Raw genomic sequence first — 14,414 nt, 5'->3', positions numbered from 1 at the left:
CGAAGGCGAACATAATAACCAATGAACCGAATTTTTATGTACGGTTTTTGTTCACTTTAACGCAATCATCATCCAACAATAGTCTGTAATGCAGTATTATTGAAGATCAGCAAAAATAGTAACGATCCTACGTTACTGCCTTGAGTATCACCGGTTTTGTTTATGGATCAAGAATCAATACGCACTTTTCATTAGAGCTTCACTTTGCTCAGGAAATGTTTGAAAAAGTATTCTTTGGTCAACCACTGTTTTCAAATCAGTATACACTGACTTTATCAGAACTTTTAATTGGTTCAACATAGCAGTCGGATGTGGATTCTAATTACAGCTTGCTGAGCCTTAGTGCAGAAGTAATTTCTCGCTCGAAATGATATGTCAGTGGTTACCGTTACCTCAAATTGGTATTATTGAATTGTAGTTCTAGTTTTTAAAAGAGAGTAAAATACAAAAAGAAAGACTGCACATTAAAACGAGTTTCAGAATTTCTCTATAACACACGTGAGAATTTCCTGAAAAGCTTACGAAAGAATATTTCATTATGCAAAACTCTGAAGAAATTATATAAAAAATACATATAATTTGATAGAAAAATACACATTACTATTTCAGTGCAAATACTACCCAACACACCAAGTAATGCAAACGACTAATTTCACTATAAAGGTCTTTATTTTTCTAATGTCGTTTCACTGAAAGCAATTTCATCAAATTGGTAAATTCTTCGTAGGTTTATTTCGTCTTTTCGGGAAATTAAATACCGGCTTGTGATGGTGAAATCAAAGATTGCGGAAATCGTATTAACCAAAGTTTGTTTTTCGCAATGTAGTTTAGTGTTGGAGAAACCATTATCAGAAAAAGCTCATTTCATTATCACTCGAAAAAATCACTTAAAAAAATTTTCTAAAAAAAATCAGTGACTGAAAAAAAACCACTTCCGAAATTTTCATTCATGAAACAAGCATCCACAAAACTCAAAACTTCAAAATGATTTTTGTGTAAGCGAAACTTAATACGCCTTTCAATTCACAGTAATATGGCTAAATAAACTAAATAAATTCACTACAGAATCGCAACTGAGAAATAATGACTGCGATATTATCGATGCACGTAGGGTAGTCAATATGAAAAGGAATATTTTTTTTCACATTCCAAATAGTTATTATAGCGAAGAGAGACTGTTTCAATTTCAACTGGTTCCAATGCGCTGTTTAGATTGAACCGAATAAAACGTTATTGAGCATGATTTTGATTCATAAAAGTAACAGTAGCGCAGCAATTTGCATGTCTCAAACACACAGCAGGCGCTGCTTTTAAAAGTTTAAATAGGCGTAGCTTCTGCTTATGATATTCATGCGAAGTTTGGTAATATTTTTCAATCTGCTGCATAACATGCTTGTAATTGTTTTTTTTTAATGAAAATTCAAAAACACTGCAAAGGGTTGAGATATAACGGCTATGAAAATTCATTTACCAAAAATCTTCTGTTCGAGAATCATATTAGATATATTCAATGTGCGAACTTTTTTTCAAATGTCATAAAAAAATGTTCGCTAGTGAACTTTTCACAACTGATTTTTTTTCCAGGTAAGATCAGTTTCAGTGGAAATCGCGTTTTGCAAAAAATCAAAGCTGTTCTACTAAAATTCGTCAACAGGTGAGATAGCTAAGTGCTCACAAGTTCCTATCTCATGCCTCCCCGTGAATCTATGATGACATTTATTTAACTCATAACTCGATCAAAGACTATTTCCATCTTAAATATTTGTTACGTAACGTAATTGTTCAAAACATTTACATTAACATTAACCCGTTTACATGAACAAATATTTAAGAAATACTTATTCTGTCAACATTTAATGATTAGAAAATTATTTTATTATTTCAAAAAAAAAAAGTGAGATTTGTAAGTACGTACCATTCAGTCGACCTAAGGTGCAAAAGACCAGAGTTTGCACCCATTCGGCAAAAAAAAAATCATGCAGATTAATTCTAAATCTGAATTAAGGATCTGAAATTCAGCTCTAAAATCTACTTCCCGAACCCAAGTTCCGCATTCAATTCCCTCAAGCAGCTTCTGAATTCTTAACCTGAATCCCGGAAATGCTTCCTGAAATGAAATGTAGGAATTAAATTCTAAAATTGAATCCAGAAATTAAATTTTGGTGCACAAGTCAGTGCCAATATTTAGATTTGAAATTTTGTTCCAGAATTCCGAAGTTGAATTTTGGAATCAGAATTCTGGATCCGAATCTTGAACTTGAATTAAGGCAGTAAATTCAGCTAGTTCCAAAAAACTCATTCCAGAATCCAGAAAAAGAATTCAGTTCCAGAGTCTTAGTTTAAACTTTGGAACTTTAATTTTGGAACTGAATTGAAACCTTAAACCAAATCTTTGTTATTAGTCCGGTCGAATATCGGGACTGATATGCACTAGACTTCCTCGAACTCGGCGTCTGTGTGCGAAAATTTTACGCCATCGTGATGAGTTTTCTTTATTGATTCTGTATGAGAAAATCAATTTTTTTAGTTATTTAAAAGGAAGCACTATTGAAAGTTTAATCATAAATTGCTGATCATATTTCTGATGACATGGAGAAAGAATTATGTTGTTGCGTTTAGTACAACTCGAGATATTCACAATTAGGTTCTGTACATTCTTCCACAGGATTTGATGTCTTGAAATATGACTACATGAGTTTGAGTACGATAAATTTGACATCAGCATCGTATAGTTGAGTATTTTAAATGGTGTACGTGCTCAGAACACGTTGTGCACTGTGTTGCAAAATTCGGTTCAATGGAAAATGGAATTATCTCGAGGTTTCTCTCAATAACATTTTATCAATCTACTTGCTTCAACTATTTTTGATGAAGCACCATCACGGGTGACCGTCGGTCCAGGACGAATTTCACGAGAAACGTCAAAATATTGTTCCTAAGCGATACTTGATTTTGAAAGATGGGAATTAGTTCTATTTCGATACATTCAATACTGCATAAAAATTTAGTCGTCAAAAATATTTGCTCGTATTTAATACCGCATAATTAGTCAAATTCTCAAAAGTTTTTTGGGAAAGAAGACGACACAAACCGCCAAAGAATAATCACACATAAAACATTTAATTGTTTATCGATTAGAATTCTAAATTGAGCTATTCCATTTAGAATCTATCTGACAGTACGGAAATGCACCTGTTCTTTTTGTCACTTTGTACTGTGCAAACAACTTCATTCAATTTTTTTTTCATGCATTTTATTTCAATTCAGTCGTGCGGTCAGTCTAATTTTATGCCATAAATTCTTTGGAGTTTTCTCATTAAAATAAATGAACTTTGGTGAGCTTCTCTTAGTCTGCTTCCAAAATGTAGACCAAAGCGGAGCCGAAAACTTGAGTGAATGGAAGAACTAGGGTAAAACGAGTTATGAGGTAGCGTGTCTAGGCGACTATTTCCAGATTGTTCTGCTACAGTTTTTTTTGAGGCCATTATACATGTCTTCAATTGATTGTTTTGAAGATAATATAAAATCAATCTTGGATAGAATTGAAGTGTAGTGGGTATACGAGTTACCCCAAATTGGTCCAGAATGAAGGACATGTGGGAATTCTTCGTTCGGAATATTTTTAGATGCGAATAAGGCTAACATCTTAATTAATTTGATACACTATTTGTATGTAGAAGACTTCAATTCCGCGAACTTTGCACCAAATGAAAACAAACAAAGCTAGAATTTGACTGCTTTGTGTTCGCGAAAAATGCATCAAACAGTGTTCCATATTGGAGATAATTCCACAATTCAACCTTTCTGAAAGTTAGAAATGATACCCGTATAGCATTTTATTAGTTTCTTTCACGGAAAAATGCAAATCCGAAATTAAATATTCACCATCAGAATTCGGTATGTTGATATTTGGCAAGCTGCAAGGACCGCCCATTTATGAAAAAAATCTGCAAACGAAATCGCCTAAAAGAAAATCTCTTAACAGTAGTTGCTTCAGTATTGAATCAATCCGCACAGGAATCAGCTCTGCTGCGGGACGTTCGTAGTGCGAGTTTCGCTTCAAATAAGAGCGATTGCGTCGTCCAAACTACTGGTCTTTTGAATTGGAGTAAAATGCATCGAAAAAAGAACAACGACCGTGAAAATTCTCCAAGTCAGCCCTTTTTGCCGTTCTTGGTTATGCAATCACTGTGAAAACCGACTTTTGAACCGAGGCCCAGAGGGCCGAATGTCATATACCATTGGACTCAGTTCATCGAGTACGCAAAATGTCTGTGTTTGTGCGCATGTGTGTATGTAACTTTTTGCACTAACTTTTCTCGGAAATGGCTCAATCGATTTTCCCAAACTTTCAAATGAAAGGTCCTGCGGCCCATACGGAATTCCTGAATTTCATCCGGATCCGACTTCCGGAGACGGAAATATAGGATAAAATGTGTTAAGAATTGTATACCATCATTGGAAAGGGCGAAAAACGGTAAAAAAATTTCTAAATCGACCTAAAATCTTCTCCAATTGATGTAGTATCAGTAGATGGTCAAACAAACCGATTTCAGTTATTTTTCAAGAATCGGAGAAAATTATTTTGAAGAATACCACAGTACTATATATGATAGTATGATTGATATGAGAAAGGCATCATTACTCCTCTAGGTGGATTAATACAGGTTTTTATTGTAGTCATTTAAGGTCATTAAATTTTCAGGTGCAATAGATAAAGGGTGATTTTTTAAGAGGTATAGGATTTGATGTTAAAAAAAACAAAGAAAAACTTTTTTAATCTACCTAGTGGTGTAATGACGCATTTCTCATATTGCTTATATTTTCAAAAATATCACTAGAAGATTCTGCGAACAAAAGAAGCTTTTTAATATTGAATAAAATAAGATACTTTCTTTGGGTATAAACCAACATAACCTTTTCTATTTTTGTAAACAGTTATGTCAAGTTAATAAGAATTTTTCTTTATTTTGCATCGTCGCACTAAATGAGTGCGATTCCCTATAGTTCTGAAACCTAAAGTCGGATTCGGGTGAAATTAAACAGCAATCTATGAGACTATAGGAACTTTTATTTGAGCCTGTTTGTGAAAATCGATCACATCATCTCTGAGAAAATTGAGTGATTCTCGTTTTAATCGTTTTGACCACTACAAAATATAAATTTCAACGTGGCAAACCTGCACGCTATACGAATTTGAACAAAGCACGCTGCGAACGGAGCAAAGTCGCATGTACCGCATTGTCATTTTGAATGACGATTTGAATATTTTGATACAGTCCAGTTTATTCCAGGAATTTACCAGTAAGTTAAATAAAAATGTGCATGTCATTTCGCTATCGCTGAGGCGAAACAAGAAAATCGCATAACTGCAGAAATTTACATAAAAATCCACGAGGCACAGAAAATTCGCATGAAAAAAAAACTTGAAATTGAACTTGAAAATCTGCATAAAAAGCACAACTTGCAAAATTTGCGGAAAAGACGAATAACTTTGAAAATTTGTATGAAAAACCGCAAAACTAAGAAAAAAAATTTTTTGTTGACTTCGAACTCATGAAACGTCAAGATCTGGTGTTATCTCGAAGAAAATGATAGTGGTCTAAACTTTTTTTTCGAGATAACACAAGCTGAGCAAAGTGGGAAAACCGCATTATTTTGAAAAAACGGCAAATAAAAATCCGCATTACTTTGAAAACTCGCATAAAATACTATGTAACAAATCGAATAAAAAGCAACCGCATATAAAGGCGTTAACTCAGTGTACACTCAACACTAAGGTTGCTGTCAGAGTGAAAGCGTCACGCGAAGCGAAGGTTGATGTAAGCGTGAGCGCGGAACGCGGACCGAAGCGAAGCGTTCCAATGCGATGTACTGTTTTCGCATCGCATTCACTCTGACAGGTTTGCTTTGATCAAATGAAACTAGCTCGCGCGACGCTTTTACTCTGACAGCAACCTAAGGGTCTTTTTAACGCGTTTCTTATGCGGTTTTTACACGTTTCTTAACGCGGTTTTTTACGCGGATTTTTCACGCGGATTTCCGAAGTTAGGCGTTTTTTACGCGGTTTTTATGCGAATTTTCAAAGTTATGTGGTTTTATTGTTTAGTTTCGTTTTTTTTTACTAATTTTTGATTTCCGAAATTACGCGATTTAGTTTAGCACGGCACGTATCCCCCGCGTGAATAAGAGACTTGAGTGTATAAAAAACTCCTTTTCTGTCTTGGGACTATCTGCTTGTGCTTTTGCTAACTTTTACTTCCTAGAGTGGTATAAAATCTAATGAGTTATTGCATTTTGTTCTTTCACAAACGCAGCCGTTTCCAAGAGGCGGAAATTAAATAACACACCTTACAAGCACATTATCTGCTCTATTTTTAATTTGACTTTTTGTTTCCTTGCGTAAATCTACCGGAAAATGTCTCTGTTGCTGTACCGAAAGATGGCACGCAGCCAAGTGGCAATTCACTTTTGTGCTTCTTATCGGGATAACTCGTTCGGATGGCCGCCACCGTGTACCGACCGCCGAACAAGAAATTGTCCGAGTGCAAACGATCTGCGAAAGTACAACTTTTTAATTAAAAGTTATTTAATTCCTTCAGAACAACTAGCATCATATCATCCGGCGTCTTTGCCGTTCCGACTACCCCGCCGGTAATACGAGAAGTTGTTGCCATCGTTGGTGGTTTTTTGCTTTTTGTCGTGCCAATCGTCCTCACGGTCCTCGTCGTCGTCGGATTGAGCATGGTTACTACCTAACTGTGAACACGGACATCTTCCGTTTTGAATAGTTTCGCCAAAAGCTCCCTGAGCCGGCACCTGGGAGCGTGATTCTCGATTGCATTTCCAGATGCGAATCCACCGGGAAAATTGACTTTTTAATTATGGCGCGAAGCGTTCACTCACCCACTTGCTACGAGAGTTCGTGAAGTGAATCATTTTTGCTTGAAACTATCTGCCAGTTGCTGCCACTGGAGGCAATAACGGTTAATCTTTGATAATGGGAGTTTTGATACTCGTTATTCGGAAGTGGTTGTTCTTTACGACAATGAAATGCGTATAGCAATCATGAACGAAAGCCGGCTAGTTTGTTGAAGATATGTTTCAGTCTTACGGAATATTACGATACATTGGATACAAACAAAAAATAGCGTAGTGGCATTAGCAGTCAACATAAACTACTAATGCGCTGATCCGTTGAAGACGAAACGTAGGTAAAAAAAGTAAAAAAGTCATAAGCACTAAGCACAAACCGGTTACCCACGAGGTACCAAATTCCCTAAATGACAAAAATAACAGCAGCTCCTGGAAAAAAGTTGGTTTAATTAGGTCTATTAAAGCATCAGAACTACTACAAGCGACAACTGAATATCTACATTGAATAAACCAACTGGAACGAAGACGAAGAACATAGAGTTGCGGTAGACACTAACTTGGACAGTTTTGTAACATTTATACAGCATACTTTCAACGTTGATTGTACCTAGGATGGAAATGATTTAATCTAGTGATAGCTAGAGGCTTACTACAGAATTGGCGAAAGATGATTTTGATAGAAAAGTATTTTTTTCTGATGTGAAGCGAGACAAATGTAACAAAGAAGTAAGCTTCACTATTTCAATTACAATTTTTCATTTCCACAATAGTTTTTTTTCAGGGCCGTGGAAAGTTGTTCGAATACTTCGGAATTTTAGTTCATCGTCTAGCAAACGAAATCCGTCCGATAAGGGCGGCAAAGAATGTAACACGCAGCAAAAACTAGGAACGGAAACGAAACTAGAGAACTATCGAGAACAAGGTGAAGTTTATAACAGATGAGAACTAGTTACTGTCTCCCTAGAGAGCTCTATCTATGAGAATAGCGGATAAGTTCGTTTTTTTTTGGCTATCAGAAAAGCTCAACTCGTTTCTCTACGAAAAAAAAACTCTACCAGAAAAAGAAGGATGTCATTAAAACTTACGCTGCGGCGGAGGAAGCGGCCAGTTTTTCGGCTGCTTCCAGTTTACTTCTGAAGTCGAAACGTTCGACCGGGAATCCACAGGGATGGGCATTATTATTTTTTTTATTGGTTTTGTTTTGGTGCACCATTTTGATCAGTTGGTTCGCACAGAAGTACACACATACATCGGAAGCGAGAAGTACATTGAACCGGAACGAAGTAGAAATCGCACGCACATTTAGGAAGAATGAACGACATGGAATCGTATTAAGTTGATAGTTGATGGACGGGTAGTGGTTGAGGTATTTTTTGTTTTGGGAGAAAAGAAAAATAACAATAAAAGTTAGTATTCTGAACGTTATTGGCTTTCATAAATTATTGAAGATATATTTATTTAGTTGTTCGTAGGTCACACAATTTTGATTATAGTTTCGTTTGGATACCTAATAAACAGAACATTCACACTAGTAACACTACAATGAAGGTTTTTTTTTTTTTTATTCAATATTATAGTATAATTTTAAGGCACACTGCTTAAGCTCTAAGATGCCAAGGGTATTTACTAATCTTAATTACGACTAACTTAAAACTAGAAAAGTATCATTATGTAATGTAGCGGTAGCGGATTCTCGAGAAGCTATCGGTAGTGGCCGGTGAATTGAATATCGCATGAGGGTCTTCCATATGCCGTTGGCGAAGATCCATGTTGGCCGCATCCTTCGGTCCGCGTGGGTCCGCGGGAAACACCCCCAGGCTACGAAGGCCCGGCGGGTGGGCCGCATGCTGGTTTTCGACTGGGGCGGCCTTCCGTGGACGATGATGGTGATGTTACGGAAGAGAATGAAAAAAAAAGTAAATATTGTGGAAACGGGGTAAAAAGGGGATGTGGGAACAAAATGTTTGAAAACGATAAAGATCTAATTAGTTGCCATCGGGATGGTGAAGAGATAGGGAAGGGGTAACGAAAAAGTTAGTGACAAAAAAAGATCTTGTTAGTTCCAATGAAGATGGTGGACAGGGACGGGGATCGAGAGAATCGGGCGGATGTTAGTGTCGAACCTGTAGGTGGAGTTTATACTTTCTGAGCGAGGGATAACACATTACACTTGTATATCAATGTGTTTAAGGTACTGGTATATGAGAAGCATATATAAACTATCCCGACTCGCCAACACATCCCGAACCGGAACCTCAGGCGGTCTACCTCGGGCCTACAATGAAGGTTGATGCTAACCAGATTTGTATGTGATGGATTATGAAAACTAAACATTGATAGTAAATTTATGAAAACATACACGAAGAGACTGGAATCAGTTTTTTTTCAAATAAGAAAAACAGTTGATTTTGTGCATTCAGTAGTTATAACAACTGAAATATTCTTACAGATACTATGTATGCTATGTTCCACAATCTCCTAAAATTTTTTGTTGGACTTTTTAGTTTTTTTTATTTAGTTGACTAAACATGCTGCCTTTTTTTAGCATACACAAGCCAATTGCATTCAAATAATTCTAAAGTTGAATCAGCAAAAAATGATACTTTTAACCAATATGAAATGTTGATATTGAGAGTTCTTTTTAACAAAAATCTTGGTTGAATTTGGCGATACACTGGGTGACTGGTAATTGGTGTTACATCCGAAAGAAGGTGACAGTAAATCTTATTTGCAGCCGAAAATTGTATAAGGTGCTAGGTCCGCAAATCAGTCCTAACTGAGTTATTGAAAATAATATATAGACTTACAGCAATACAACAATTAATGCCATCAAAGTAGTCGGCATTAATTTGGCGTTCACTATTTACAGTCTTACCCGCCGCTACCTAATTTTGGGCAGAAACCTACCTAAAACCAACTAACGTGCATCTCCGCATTTTAGTGCATTTAAGTGGAACATTGTCCAAAACGTTGCCATGGCAACATTGCCAAAGGTTCCACGCTACCTATTTTCTAACATCAAGTCAAAGTTTGAGTAGATAATGACTCTGTTACTACCTATTATGAACACAAGAAAGAGCAATCGGTTATTTACCTCCCGGCTATCTTCTGAACTGAATTCAAAAGAATATTTCAATTTTTATCTATTTGAATACTGTTTTTTTTATAACAACGATAGTCTACGAAGATTTAATCTTTGAAATCCAACATTTTGTCCTATATTTGCTAGAAAAATTATACGAGTTCGAGAATTTATTGTCTTATCATTTATCACTTATCACGGAAGGGAAACAAACATTTGCATATTCCCATTACAATCATTATTCAACAGTGTAATCTTTTCTGCTCGAGAGACTCTGTTCTTTGAATTCCGGAGTTTTGAACCAATCAGCAATTGAACGATCGTTAAAAACATTTACTATTCACCTTGCTGTGATAGATATTTGTGTGAGACTGTTAAAAAGTACCAAAACCATTCCGTTCGCAACATGTTTTAAATGCTAAATTCAGTTTTTCTCAGTTGTCGGTTTAAGTTATCTTGACATGTATGAAATTGTAATGCGAATTCGATTTCTGTTTAAAATTTTGTGTACTTTTACAATCAAAATTCAAAACGAGGTGGGTTACGTATCGTGTATCGTGATGGATGACGAAATTTGCGTCTTGGTCAATTTCCGTCAACTTCTTGGGCAAGCAGATTCCATGATCAAATCTAAGTTCGACGTTCCGGAAGATAGGCGGTGGAAGAAAGTATCGAAATATTCAAACAAGTTTTTGGACTAGCAAACAATTTTCGAATGTGGTGAAATAAGCGCTGCCTTCATCACTTCCGATACAATGAACAGTGCGGTTTACACGGAAAAAAGTGTTATGAAGTGTATCTTACCATTCATAAGCACAAAGCATCAACTCTATTTTGGTCTAATCAAGCATCCTGCCATTGCACTCGAAACGTGTTAGAATAATATCGAACCAACGCGCAGTCAATTCACCCAATTCACCGGAATCAACTGAAAAATTTTGGGTAATTCTGAATACGGAACTTTGCAAACATTCCAAAACTATTAGAAGCGAGCTAGAGTTGAAGAAAATTTTGGTAAGAACAGCAGAAACACTTGTACTAAATTTGGTGGGTAGGGTTGATAAGAAGTTTTGGACATTCTGGATGGGAAACAAAATTGAATAAAATAAATTTTGTAAATCATAACTTATAAGTAATTTTTCATTCTTTGAAAAATTCAAGAATATCCGATAATCGGTTTAGTTTTACTGATTCAATATGTGTACATAATTTTTATCAAATACACCCTAAAAAAAGTCTTGGTATTACATTCCGGTAGCGGAATTTGACCTTCTGTTTCAACAGACTTTACAGCCGATTCAAAGTGTACAGAACCATTGCATGGCTAGTGCTACGATTCTACTGACACTAGGAATCCTTCCAGGTCGGGGCTCGAACATACGACAACTGGTTTGTAAGACCAGCGCCCTATGCATTGAACCGCCAACTCGGGTATAATACACCCTATAATGGTCGAATATATTTCCGACGTGGATACACATGGATTTGTGTCTGTCTATTTATATTTCTTTAAAACCTAATAGAGAAATCATACTCGGACTCATCGAATACTTGTATAAGGCATCTTTTCAACAAACTGCAACGACAAAAATGGCAGGTGGGTAGTGTCAGAGACATAACTGGATATACATAGTAGAATTGAATGGTGTTAAAATATTATTCAAGTGAAATTATTCTACTAAACGCTCAAGTGACAAATTAGTGACCAAGTTCTAGATTTGCATTATTGTCTCGAACTCCGAACCTTGACGCTGGAATGCAGTGTAGAACTCAGTTAATGAAACACAACTTAATTTTGGATCTGAGTTCTGTTCCTGGATTTCGATCATAAGATCCAAAATTTCTGATTCGGAATTCTGAACTTAAATTCTGAAACTATATTCGAAATCTGAAATCCGACCAGGAATTTCTGAACTGAATTCTGATCTTAACCACTATTTCAGTTCCAAAGTTCAGTTTCAAAATCCAGATCCAAAGTTCAAGTCTCGAATCCATCCTTATCTCAGATCCAGAATTCGGTTCCAAAATCAAGTTCTGAATTTCGGTTTTAGTTACAAAATTATGGTACTTGATTCTGGTCTTGGGTTCTGGGTGAGGAACCAAATTTTAGATCTGGGTTCTAAGAATAAAAATAATATCAGGTATTGAATTCTGAAACTGAATTTCAGAACTAAATCATAGAATTGGATTCTGATCCGAACTGAACGAGTCAACTACGTAGGCAAGAATGAATGAAGCATCAATTAGAAGGGTTGGTTTTGTGTAATGTTCCCTATTTTGCTTCAATGCGAACGACTAGCAGCAGGATGACACACTCGCTCTTGTTTGAAACGGAACTGACTCTGCGATCTTCCTGCAATTGATTCAAAGTTGAACTGAATTCTTGATAATAGAACTGGAACTGAGCTCTGGACCTGAACCAACCGAAATGACGCACTTGCTTTACTTCGTGTTTAGTCAACTGCGCAGGCTAGAATGAACGAAATATATCAAGTGTTAACCTTGTTTATGTTCTTTATTTTACCAGTTAACCTTTTATACCTACCCAGGTACGAGAAAAGTTTCTTTCATAATCGTTGATACCAAACATTTTAGAAAACTTTAATTTTGAATTATTTGTGATTATGTCATACAACTGAAAATGTTTTCATAATTTGCTGATCATATTTCCGATGGCAAGTATCTGAAATTATGTTGATACGTTAGATACAACAAGAAATATTCACAATCAAAAATCTATCACTCTTTCAGAGGGTAAATTTTGAAAAGGCGCCCCATGGTAAAGTGAGTCGTATTCACGACAAAACGTCTTCTTAATCCAACAAATGGCGTAATAATGCATTTCTCGTTTGATTCAAACAGCCTCATTATTCTGACACCAATTGAAAAAAGCGGATAGAAAAAAAAGCGTTTCGACGGCTTGTCATTTATATCATTATATTTCCGAAACCAAAGGATACAGTCTTTAGAAACTTCGAATTTCATCTACAAACCAAAAGTTGCATTTAAATGAGCATAAGATTGTAGAAATTGGTTTAGCCATTTCCGAGAAAATAGTGGGAAAAGAAAAATGTGTGTTTTGTCGGCTGCATCACGTACACTAGTATCTCTTCTATAAGTTGAAACGAAGTAAACTGCATTCAACCATGGTTTGCGTTAATAAAACTAAACAGTTAATTCACCCTTTTGTTATAGCTGGCATCTTTTTGGCAACACTGATTTTGACAGATCACGCGTGAATCGTGTCTTGTGGCAATGCCAAAGTTGCTCAGTTACACTTTTTTATCGAAAAATTGAGTCCAGCGACGAAGCTCATTTCTGGTTGATTGGATATGTCAACAAGCAGAATTGGAGTGAAGGTAGTCAGAAGCATGGAGAGAGTGTGCCAAAATGGGACCTTGCGCATGGGCTAACTAAAGCGGAGCCGCGGCCAACATTTAAGGTCTGAGGCCAGTAGGTCGCGTATAACCACGTGGCTCGCTTTGCGTATTACATTTCCCTCCATGCTCTCTCGCAATTGTGCAACTCTCTCGATGTAGCCGGGTGGCCAAGAAAATTTTGCTATTTTCGGTTAAAAGTTTGACTACATCACATAAAATCCAATAAAGCTACCGCTTGTTTGGCAGCCTTGCTGAGCCGATTTTATTTCTCTCTCATGTTCCGTTACGTTACCAGGATACAAGAACAGAAAAAAAATGGTGCCGCCATAAAAATGGACTTACCTTCACAAAAATAACATTCACTTAATTTTTTTCGCTACAACATATATGTTTTTATGCACTAATCGGATCTAAATGAAATTATCTACACTTTGTCAGGATAGATTTTTGATCCATGCTTTTGAAGGCGAGATATTCAATGAACAAGTTGAAAGACGGCGTTTTCAGCTATGCAATTCTTCCTTCAGAAAAAAGACTTTCCCGACTGCTAAAGTCAAACATTAATTCTGAAATTCTCACAGAATAATCTAAATTAATTTTTTAAGAGATTGTCAGTTGGGTTTTTTTTTGTATTCGTCACCGTTTCTGAGAAAATCAGATTTGAAGCGTGAAAATAGCCCTTTAAAATGCCCTGAAACACACTGGCCTCAGCCCTTAAACGTAAATTATATTGACCGTTCTATCGTTTGCAATAAAAAGATTTCATCAATTTTCTCAATTTTTTTTGAAAATCAATTCCTATACCTCTTAAAAATTACCCTTTTTTACTTACTCAATAGATATAACTTACTTTTTCAAGAAACGTGCTTAGAGAGTTACTTTTACTTTGAGTAAAACGGGTATTGCACGGAACCCCAACATTGGATGGAAAGTATTAAAAATTAGGTAATTTTCTGATTCCGTGTTGATACTCGCCGTGTGCTACCCATATTTCTTCAGAGTGCAACTTTCGGACATCATCACAGAACTGTAAAAAACAATCATGCTCTCGAGTAGAGTTGTTTTTGACAACTAAG

At 36.1% G+C, this 14,414-nt stretch overlaps 1 protein-coding gene across 26 annotated transcripts in view; it reads right to left on the bottom strand.

Annotated features, from left to right (window-relative positions):
• Positions 1-14,414, bottom strand: part of LOC131438950 (potassium voltage-gated channel subfamily KQT member 1) — an 892,435-nt gene that overhangs the window by 187,500 nt on the left and 690,521 nt on the right. For 22 of the 26 annotated variants that reach the window (XR_009231015.1, XM_058609372.1, XM_058609379.1 and 19 more), the window contains one exon: positions 7,962-8,009. The exons of the other annotated variants lie outside the window; for them this stretch is intronic. Coding sequence is in view for 21 of the 22 variants with exons in the window: in XM_058609372.1 (XP_058465355.1) it covers positions 7,962-8,009 (48 nt within the window). In the remaining variant the exon portion in view is untranslated. The remainder of the gene's footprint in view (positions 1-7,961; positions 8,010-14,414) is intronic. 26 annotated transcript variants of the gene reach the window in all.

The sequence above is a fragment of the Malaya genurostris genome, chromosome 3, assembly GCF_030247185.1.
Source record: "Malaya genurostris strain Urasoe2022 chromosome 3, Malgen_1.1, whole genome shotgun sequence".
Lineage (NCBI taxonomy): Eukaryota > Metazoa > Arthropoda > Insecta > Diptera > Culicidae > Malaya > Malaya genurostris.
This window is presented reverse-complemented; position numbering and strand designations above follow the sequence as displayed.